This window comes from Ctenocephalides felis, unplaced genomic scaffold (assembly GCF_003426905.1).
Source record: "Ctenocephalides felis isolate EL2017-DRISC unplaced genomic scaffold, ASM342690v1 CF-g0.4_SCAFFOLD_01492, whole genome shotgun sequence".
NCBI lineage: Eukaryota > Metazoa > Arthropoda > Insecta > Siphonaptera > Pulicidae > Ctenocephalides > Ctenocephalides felis.
In genome coordinates, this window is record NW_020537646.1 from 17094746 (window position 1) to 17106767 (window position 12022).

Consider the following 12022-nt stretch of genomic DNA (forward strand, 5'->3'; position numbering starts at 1 on the left):
CGTTTATCATTCAGGAAAGCATTATGATATAACAGTAACAACTCTAACAATTCGTAGACTGGTCTACGAATAACACACTATCTATTTGTGATTTTTTCAAATCAGTATTTTGTGAAAATATTGTGTAATTTCAAGTTAATGTTTATAATACATAGTGTAGTGCATTACCATATCCTAATACCATGGATTATTAAAATTTTCCAATTTAACAATAAGATCAACTAATTTTTGGACGTATTTTGGATAACGAAACGTATGGATTTAAAATAAATTTTTAAAAAATTCATGTTTTTTATTGATGTTTTGCCCGATTATTAGACTTTGTTAATGCATATGTCAACATCAAATTCAGAATCATACAAAATATATATATATATATATATATATATATATATATATATATAGGTTCTTAAAGTAAAGTTTTTTTCTTGAAACAATTTTAGTTACTAATTTTAGTATATGTTCTGTTTATGTTTCTCACTTGCCTTAAAAAATAGAGTGTATTGGCTATATTAAATTTATTATATAATTATTATATTTTATAAATTTTCATAAAAACATCTCTCATGATTGATTGATTGATTGACATTTTGTCAAGTCTGCTTTTATGTATTCTTATTCCTTATTTTATTAATATATTCAAGTCTCAAAGTTACACGCACATACAAACAATTTCGGTCTTGTTAAAAATACCAATCTCCAATAATTCTATATAATATATATTATTGACGGCTAATGCTGTGCGGTCGTAAACTCAAATAACTTCTTAAGAACATCAGGAATAGGAATAAAAGTTTGCAGAAAATATTTTCACGTCAGATCCACTTTATAGCGACGCCAATCAAACGGCGCGGCAGCGGCTCGTGGAGATATTTCGATTACTGAATAAGGGCGCCTGAATACGACTCGTAGCCCTCGAGCCGCAACATTGGGTTAAGGGCTCAAGGAATGGGGTTAGAGGGAAAAAGTAACAATATGTGGAGAGTTATTACTGTGAACGACGGAGAGTTTTATTGCGAAAGTTATTTTTGGTACAAATAATATTTTTATAGGTCCACTAAATTGTTTCACTGCGTTCTATTTACTTCCTATGCGACGTCAAGAGTGCTTTTGAAGTGAAAGTGTCCATCAAAATGGGATGAATTTATATAACATAATTAAATAAATTTTAACTTCCTGAAAATTTTAACTACCTGCCAGAATATGAGATGCAGTAATGTTACATTTCACGCCATTTTGAAACGTGAAAATTAAAAAAAAAATATGTTCGCGTGCAAATGCAGGGTTAGCTTTTCTCAACTCAATTAGTTTGTCTGATCAGTTTATTGGCCGTACCGTTTGTTTAAAATGAACAATAATGAAATTAGGTTAGCAACGTGCGGATTTTTGTTAGAAAATCATATACATTTTTTATTGACACTTTCATAAAACTTCTGGTTTTTATTAGCAAAGAACTAAAACAAGTACAATTTGACACCATCAGAATCATTGAATTGCTTGCACTTCAAGAAGTTTTGTAAAGATCGAACCAAAAAGTCACCAGAAGGTGCAAGATCAGGTGCAATGCAATGGACATGACAAAACATCCAAACCAAACTCCAATAATTTTTGCCGAATAGCCAAAGATATTTGGTGTCAACAATGGAATAAACCACCATGTTTCGATTTGTCAATTTAGACCGCTTTTCTTCGACTGGTTTGTTCAATTTCATTAGTTATTCAATGTAGGCATCAGAATTGATCGCTCGGTAGGATGGTAAAAGTAAACGACCAGACGACCAGAGCGTTTCTCAGATTTGAGTGAAAAATTACCAAGACGAAATTTGGCAAATCAATTTTGGCACAGACACTTCCTTAAAGCTCCGTCCCCATAAACACGCCATAAAAGCTTTGTAAGTGCCTTCATACATCTGCATAAATAGAAAAGGAAAATATGACAAAATATGATCTTTCAAAGAAACCAAACGTTCAATGGATCGTCCATACGATTTTTGCGTATGTAACTATTAATTATGTTTAATATTTTCCTTTAAAAACATTTACATTATGTTACAATTCCATCAGCGTGCTTTAATCGGGAAGTTCAAATTGATTTGATTTACAGAAGGAAAAGTTCAGCATCTTCTTTTAGCACAATTGCACGTACACAAATAATGCAAAACCATGTCCTTTGCAACAGTATTCTTGATTTAAATATTTATATTGTTCTTACGATTTAGCAGAAAGTACGTAGGTACTTATAACTTGGAAAAATTGCCAACATAAGCCTTTTCACATAATCTCATATACAAATCTGCTTACATAAGCATACGTCTCTAAAGTATGTATACATTCAACGACTACGGAGCCTGTTGAGATCGCATTATGAAAAGCAAGTCTATGTACTTTATACGTTGAAAAAACATGATTTACACTCTACTTTATGCCACGTAGTACCATATGCATTGTGAATGTTTGGTTTACGGCTCTCGGCTTACAAGCTGGAATGAGGGAATGAGGGAATGATTCTCTCATATATTCATGTAGACACTCTTGTAAGCACTGGTTTGTAACGTATTTACGTTTACCACGCGAATGTGTATATGTAATGTTCCGCCACCGCCGCCGCGGTCGACAGCATCGCGATAAAACCTTCGACCGAACTGTGCCAAGAAAAATAATCTCAATACGCCATAAGCGTATGCGGCTTGGGCGAAGTACATATTTTATTTTATTTTCTAGGAAAATACAAATATGTTTTTCAGCGAAAATCCGTAGCAAATCGCAATATGTGGTGATAGTATTAAGGACAAAGGTTTAAGTCTATGCAGTTAAGAAATAAAACAATATAACTAGTGGCGCATGGCATTTTGCCGCAAGGCAACTTTGCGTACCGCAATTAAACATTCGCGAAATAAAAATAATCAATTATCAATAGAAATTTATCAATAAGTAATGATTGTTTTAAATGTTTTAAAATAATTATTATAAATACTGTAAATTTTATCGTCGTATTTTATAAATCTAACATTATGTAAGTGCTTGGGCGACGACCTTTAAATATGTTAGCACTTACGGGACGGCACCGATTTCAAAACAATCTACTGAACCGGCTGTAAACTTGATTTCATTGTGTATGTTACGCAATTTGTTTGATAAAAATTTGTGGTCATTGGAAGGACATACATTTATAATAATTGATCATTTTATAAGGAATGGTGACGTTTAAAACAACTTCCAAAATGCATAGCTGGTTGATTTTAACATGTTATAGAATAAAATGCTGCTTGCCGTCAGAACAGACAATACAATCCCTTTTTCTTTCTCTCGCATTTAGAATATGTCACTGATTAATCAGTATATTTGTTCATTTTTGTGCTGCCATAATAGTCTGTTTTTTCGATTATATTGTCTGATAATTCATTTGTAAAATATAAAGTCAAATAATCTATTGGATGTTTTATATTACTTGGTATTTGTAGTCGCGGTATTTGTTGATGTATGTCAAACTCGATTATTGAAGGAGAATCGGCATATTCGCTAATGTCTTTCCGCTCTTCATTTAATTTATCGCACTTATTCTTCTTTTTGTTGGTTGGATAATATCATCATCACATTCATCACTATCTTCGGTGCGAATAGTAATTTCGTAAAATTTGCCTGTATGAATGTCTATTTGAAACTCATCTTTACTACTGCTTAATTCACAAAATTTACCAGTCGTTTTACCATATTTAAAAGCGCTCGGTCGTTTTAAATATTAAGTAAAAGACTATATAGCAAAGAAAAAGGCTAAATATACTACTAAAATAACTTAGAATTATTTTCAAAATACAACACTGTTTATCACTGCTATATGTAATTTATTCAACTTTTCGATGCAAACTGTGTCATTGTTTATAAAATAGCCTGTGCCTCAGAGAGTTTGTTTGTCCACTCAGGTGGACAGTCGTCCCCAAAGAGTTAACTTTAAAGTTTGACGGCCCAAAAAAGGTTGATTATGTTAGAAAGAAAAATAGTAAATCATCTTTCTCAAAACTTACTATGAACTCCAAACAGACAATTTATATTTCTCCTTGAACCAAAATAAGCGACCAAAAGTCAAATAAGTAATTAGAATTTCAACGAGATGAATTATCGTCGAAAGTTTCAACTATAACTGCTCAGCATCGAAATCTAAATGACTTTAATCCGAGAAGTGACATAACTCTGTTCGGAGTTCCTCGATAATAGCGAAGCAGGGTTTAACTCTGCTGCAGTAATGCCCTCCAGCTAAGTATTTCATATGCGGTTCGTAGATACCAGCGACGTGAAATATGCACAACATTAATTTTCAGCGCTGCAGAGCATATTTTGCGCATTTTTCATGCCGCTTCGTTTGTCGTTCCACCCGAGCTGCATTTTGCGTTCAGGGTCTGATGCTACACGATAAACAAGATAACTTGAAATGGACATATTGAGAGTGCACGTGTGCGGTACTGGCGACCGTTTTTCATACCCGGGATTAATGTGGACTTTTAAAATTTTAAATCACGACTCATTTGAAACTTTGAAAAGACTCATGAAATAAAACAGTTAAGAGTAATCCTATTTCCTTACATTAGGTTGTCAAATATCTCCCTTCCGCTTTTTTGCTCTTGGCTTATGATACAAAAAGGCGGAAGGGAGATATTTGACAACCTTATATATTTGAAGAAGCGATTTCAACCGAATTTTGCTATATTGAAAAATCATATTTTCCATCAAGTTTAAAAGAACATACGATTTTATCATCTGATACCATGTAGAAAAAACAATTGAATAAGTGTTTAATAAATATTTCAAGGAGGAAGTACTTGCGCAGAGGTATAGTCTTAGACTCTCAAGCAATTGTGATGTCCTATTTTGACTACTAGTAATTATGGATCAAAAATGCGTTTTTAAATCAATATAGCTCATCCGCGTGTATTATATTATAAATTACGTCAAAAATTATGATTTGAAGTACGTACAAACTATAATCAAAACTAGAAAGGACAATCATTGGCTTACCTAAAAATTTCATAGTAGTTACAATAAAAACCTAATAAACTAGTGGGGCGCATGGCATCGTGCCTTCAGAGGTTAGGGGTACTTGTAATTTTTGAAAAATCGATTTTTATTTTTTTGCAGTTTCATTATTTTTTCATGCAGTTTCATTATTCTCCCTCACTTGCTGATGTTTTAAAAGCTTTTAAACCGATTTACGACGATCTCAGCAATGATATTTTACTTTCATGATGTGTAGTTCAAGATTGAATCCATAATCAAAAAAAAAAATTGAAAGCTTCAACCAACTAGTTTAAAAAATATGCCTAAAAATTTAATATCACGCGGGGGAGGGAGGGGTAGTAAGATATCACGTGTACTTATGTGAAAGAATTCAAACATTCAAAAAAAATTTCAAAAAACATAGTTTTTTCACGTAACTAAAAATACACATGGTGTTTGGTGGGTGGAGGGGGAAAATTTTGGATATTACCATAGGGGAGGGGAAAAATTCACTCACGTGATTATTGGACGCCCCCTAATATTTATATTATTTTATAAAATCTACGTATAATACAAAAAACCGCAAGCCTCTGAAGACGGTTGTAATATGATAAATATTGGCAGCAGAAGTGCTTTTATAGCACATTTCGTCAATTCGAATAAATGGAAATAAAAAAAGATTTTCCAAAGAAAAAAAAAACGCCGTAGATATCGTCGCTATAAGTAGTTCTTACAAATACTGCCTCTCAATAAACAAAGAGTGATAATTAACAAAAAAAAAACATTTATCTGGCACCAAAAACATCCATTCCTACATCTCGCTACAAAAATAAATCTCACCCCACCTCGCCCTGACATACCTTTTAAAATCATTACATATAACGTGTTATATATGTATCTTGAGTCTATAAACAGATTATACATACAGTCAGACATAAAACATATTTACACAAAATATAAACAGAAAATATTACCGCATAAATTATCCCTAGAAAGCCACTAGTATGCGGCTATAGGTGCGCTCGTATAAATCCTCAGGGGGTCGCTATCGCCACGCGTGTATTATACGCATTCCTTGCATGGGTGAATATCATTGTCAGTAGGTGGTTCATTTCAGTCGGCACTTCAACGTGGTTACACGCACTGCGGCTCACGCGTGTAATACTGCCTTAATGCAGACATTGGCGTCTGACAAGCCGAAAAAGTAGATGTACGCAGTCGAATTCAAGTCGCACATAGCTTCTGACGATGTGTTGCAGGAATTCCAGAGGGACAACGGCATGAATTTTCCAGAGGGAAAGCACGAGTTAATGCTGCATATTAATTTAAACAGTACAATTTGACAACTAGAAACTTTGTTAAGAACAGGTTCGTTCTAATTTTCTGAAACCCGAAACAGTGGATTGTTTAGTCTAAATCACAGAGCAACAAATTATATAACTTGAAATGAAGTATTATTAAAGGAGTACTCTGGTCTAGAATTAAAAAAATCGATTTAGTTTTTTGATGTTTTCGAAGTTTAACTATTTAAGAATATGTGTACATATGGCTGTTTTGACCACGATATGATCATCCACTGAATTCCTCCTGTGCCAAACCATAATAAGCGCAGTTTTCTCAAAACTGTCTTTTTTGATACGATACCGACGATTTTTCAATTTCTACTGGACCGACTTGTCATTTTGACAGAGTCTTCTTTTTTGACAAACTTCGTACATTCTCCAAATCCAATTTTTCGAGAACAACAAAAAAGTTGAATTTTTTCTTCAGACAGTGTTTATTTTGTGGAAAAAACATTTTTTTAATTTTTCCGTAGTTCATACAATTGGGAAATGACTCCAGATTAATAATATACATTTTTTTTCTTAAAATTTGGAGGGATGAAATCATGGGTATGGTCAGGAGGCAATTTTTTGAGACCCCCACTTCATCTTCTTCTGGAATTAAAAAAACTTTTTTTAATGTTTATTTTTTCTGTAAATGCCCAAAACATTAATTAACAACTTATAGTTCACATGTCGCATAATATTCATGCCTCTAGACCAGAATAACCACTTCAAATTATAATAATACATCCAAAATATTAGTATTCGTTATTACTTTTTTTTTTAATTATTTTAGTGTAACATTGAATAGCTAGACAATATTATGCGAATTTTATTTTACTGAAATTAATAGATTCAATAAAAAGAACATTCATATTAGATAAATATATTTGTATTTTTTAATATTAATGAGTACAGTACAGAATTAAGATTAAAGAGATAAAAATATCACAACTCTGGTTTTAGTTTAAAATCTATTAAAATCTTATGTATTAACTTCAATTGGAATCTTAATAACATCATTATCAGTTAAGATCTGCAAAGATGTTGATTGAGATCTTTGCAAATGACCACCTACATATGATACAGTGATTTCCAAATGGGATTTCGGTGCAATTACAGCACACATCGGTCTAATTTTAAACCATGTATGGGCGGTTATATTAATTTTTTGTGTAGTGTCATAATTGTTACAAAGTTTCACTACATCTGAAATATTTGAAGGCAAATAGAAAATGATTCGACTGGGTTCGAAAGTTAAAGATTCCATCGCAGTGTCGCTAATGTTCAACGTTTCAGCACACAAAGATTGGAACAATATTGTCTCATCAGCCAAAATTGTAGAATCGTTATTGATTGTACGATTTTCCACGGTTACGGATATATCGTTTATTTTTAGAGGAGCAATGATATCATATAAGGCACTCATTGGTTCTTTGATATACGAAATTTCAGAGTAACATGGTTCATCATCCAGTTGTACAAAGAGAGGCAACAACTTTGACCAAATTTTTTCACCTTTGTGCATTGGATAACTTTGATATAATTTCCTGGCACGTTGGCGTAAACCATCGTCGCCCGTCATGATTGTTAGCGCAGCTAATTCAATGACATCAGTATTATAATTATTTACACAACCTTTTTTAGGTTTGAAACTTATGTTTACTATTTTGAAAGTATTGGGCTGGATAATCATTATTTCTGGCGTTATACTTATCTCACTTGTACTAAGTAACAAGTTACTTCGAAAACTGTCGCACGAAACATATGCAAAAGCGGGAACAGTGCCTTTATTATATAGTTTTATACTTTCACTCATAGCATTAATGCTGCTGAATTGTCCAAGTGACAAAAAGTTTTTGTCATTAGGCAACTTAAATACGCCGCTAATTGCTACTTCACTATAACCGCCAAAACCCACAAGTGGCAACGTTAAACGAGTAGCATGTCGGTTATCTGTAAATTCGAGCTTTGTTGAATAAAGTCCGTTGCGTTGTGGTGAAAAGATGACTGAAAATGTCCGAACTTCTGATCCATGCAATATCATGGTCATTGAATTAGAACACTCATTATTATATCCCAAAGTAAACCCACTTTTCATTATATTGATAATAATTTTGATTCTGTGATCCGAAATATTTTTTATTGTGACATCTTGGCTCATAGTTTTTCCAATTTTAGTGCTAGGCCAAGAAATATGTGTCTTCATAGCACGTATTGGCAACCTATTTCCAATTGCACTTCCTGAACTAAAACTGGATTGAGTAGACTTAGCCGGTGATACTTTATTAGATACTTTAAAATTTGACATCACAGACAAATTTGTAGGTGAAGTTGCGCCCAGTAGTGTTTCCTTTAAATTGATACTTGGAGAAGTTCGACCCGATTCAACCTTTTTATCAATTCTCGATGGACTCATGAAGCACTTAAGATATTTTTGAATGGATCTTGATTTTCCAATAATTGGCCACTGCAGAGACGGGCCATTGAATGTTTGTTTAAACACAACATACCTTTTTGCTGTATTCAATAACTCTTTATTCAGAGTAACTTTTAACGAAAGTTCTTCTCCGCATCTTAATGTAATCCGTGGTAATTCAACAGAAAAGATATCATCATTACATGGAGTCTCACTCTCAATATCATCAGCAATAAATATATCGTAAACTAAATCAATTAGACCATCATTATATAAAAGTAAGGATCCTGTGCTACCATATTCCAAATGCAATGGATAATAGTCTTTATTGAATAACACATTACTATAAAATTCTGTGCCTTTTAGTTGGATCGATTTTATAACTAAAAATTGATCGTTCACAAATAATCCTATATCTAGCTGCTCTTCATGTACTTTTATCCTCCTCTCAGTTTCATCACATGTGGTAAATCTCACTTTGCAAAGCAGTTTATTTTGGAGCTCCACACTGTACTGTACGACATTTGTACCAGATGCTGTTACAATGCCAAATGCTTTTTGTTTAGATCCGCCCCGCATTTTAATTGTAAGAGGTATACTATTAGAGCACGATTTAGTTAACATAATACCAATGGTTTCAGTGCTTCGACTAGGTAGATTTCCGAAATTGATGTTTTTAACTATTTCTTGTTCATTATCAGCAAAAGAAGCAATTATTGATGGCTTATAGAAATTTATTTTGAATGTATGTTCGATTAGTTTCTTGTTTGTTTCATCAATTGCATCAGATCCTTCAATTGCTAAAGTGATATTCATCGGTGCAGCGGAAAAACCCCAAACCCTGATAGTGAACAACTTTTCTTTTTGAGGTTCCACAAAAACTGAATTCTCAAGCATTTCAATTTTAAAATAGTCTTCTATATTAGTATGTTGTACAAGCTTATTACCAATAACAAGTTTTAAAAACTTAACCTTAATATAAAGTCGGCTACCAGATTTTGATAACAGTTTTAAGCTGTAATTCATCGGACAACATACAGGAAAATCAACATCACTAGCTCTAATAGAAATATTCAAATCTTGTTTATTTGAATCATCAGAAATCATTATAATTGATTCCTCTTTCTTTGAATTTTGAACTATATCGCTTACTGCAATATTTTTGATTTTGGATATGTCAGAGTTTTTCAAAATTATTTCATCAGGTTTAATCCAATTTTCTAGACCACTTTTCATTGAAGTTTGACTTATCATTCGGATAGGGCTTTTATTTTTACGACTATTACTTTGGAAAACCATATCTTCTATGTTAGTGCTTTCTAAATCAGCTGCAAAATTTTCTGTTAAACCAATAAAATCAGCAGTTGAATTTAAAGTCGATGAAGAAGCACTGCGTGAATTGGGATCCGAGTTTTCTTTATTAGCCTTAACTCCAATGCTTCCCGAAATGATAACGCTTTCATCTGATCTACGTAGAATTTGTTCTATTTCTTCATCATGAGTTATAGTAGTGTTTGTCTTTTTCATGATGGCATTATAGATCGTTTGAGGAGAATCATTCACTGAAATCTCATTTAAAGCTCTAGCGATTGTTGACAAACTAGCCACAGAGTTCCTATTTTTGTTAGTAATGATCTCTTCGTCATCAATTTTGATTGATGGTGTAATTCTGTTATTATTTTCAATATGATTAAAACTTATTTTGTCCAGATCGACTAATGGCACTGGTTTTTGCTTAACGGGCGTTTTTACATTAATCATACTCTTAATATTACTGGAACCTTGAAAATAATCTCCAATTGAAGCAACACTTTCCTCCAAAAAGTTTTTCATGTTGCTGCCTGACGAAGGCAAATAACCAGAAAAATTAGTAAAGTTCAATTTGTCGTTGCTTTGAACAGGCAATATACCACAATCTTTTTGCCAATCTGCTTCATCTTGAAGTAATCTCTCGTGAGCGTCTCCCTCAACAGATTTAAAAGAAAGGCCGGTAAAATTCTGTTTTTTTGCTTCTTCAGAAAGATCAGCGCCAAAATTAAAAGATGGAGTGAGGAAAGTATTTGCGACATCATTTTGTATTGATTGTTCTTTAATATCTTCCAAGTCTAAGACGGAATCTTGAACATCTTTAACGCAACTGGAGGCTAATATTTGTTGAACAGATTGGGAAATATCATCAGTCGGCGCTGCCGCATGTGTTTGCTCTAAATCTCTATTTAAATCTCCAGGAGTTATATCTGCAATCATGTCGCTAATATTGAAGAAATTTGATGGATTCAAGGTAACTACTGATTGAGCCCGTGCACTTTCATTTGGCCTTAATAAATACGATATACTCATACTGCCACGTTTTGAATTATCAGACGCTTTTTCATCTGCACGAGAAAGTGTTTTCAAAGCTAACTTGCGCTGCAAGTCTAAAGATGAATCGACTTTTCTCTTAGAAGCATCCATTTTGTACTATTGACAAAGTATTATATATATTAATTATTAAGAATCACATCCACATTTAAAAACGTAACGTGTAACTATAAAATAAATTAAAAATTGTTTCTGATAAAATTTACAAATTATGTCATTGCTAAATCGCAATAATTAAAATTAGGCTTCAGTCTTCAGTTATGAAAATTCAGCTGGATGAATCTCGGCCAATTTTAGTATGTCATATTTGCACTTGTGCCTCTATAGTGAGATGACCTATATTAAAAAAAGATCTACCGCATCTGCAAAAGAAATATGACTTGATAACATTTAGATAATAGTAATAGAACTATATTTATATCATATAAACTGATTATTATTTATAAAATACGAATACAGTGAAAGCAGGATTTGAAACAATCATTTTGAGGGATCATAAACCAAACGAAACATTCTTTTGCACCTAATACATTAATGTTAAAGCAACCTGAAGGTATTATATCATATGATCCAATCATTATAATAGAATATGAGCTTTAATATGAAATAGATATTAAGTTAAATATCTTAAAATTGAAAAGGATGCACATCAATATAATGATTGTAATTAAATAATGATTTTTATAAAATTTATTAAATCATTTAATGGACAGAGTCCTATTGTATTGCTTTTGATCAAATGCCGCTTCACGCTACAATACTTTAGAGAGCATTAATGGAATCAAAAAATAATGAATCACACAATACAATTTGTCGAAAACACGAAGCGCAACTAATGCAGCAAATAATATTACACGGTGTCAATCAAGGAGACCGAGTTCTCACAAAAAAGCTTTCAATACGTATACATCATCATTAAACTTTGCGC

The 12022-nt window shown here is 32.6% G+C and overlaps 1 protein-coding gene across 1 annotated transcript; it reads right to left on the minus strand.

The window, feature by feature from the left end:
• Nucleotides 1–7252: 7252 nt before the first annotated feature.
• Nucleotides 7253–11438, minus strand: LOC113370520. Its single transcript, XM_026611195.1, has one exon. It carries the CDS (start codon nucleotides 11185–11187, stop codon nucleotides 7300–7302), a length of 3888 nt encoding a protein of 1295 aa, XP_026466980.1. The 5' UTR covers nucleotides 11188–11438; the 3' UTR covers nucleotides 7253–7299.
• Nucleotides 11439–12022: the final 584 nt, after the last annotated feature.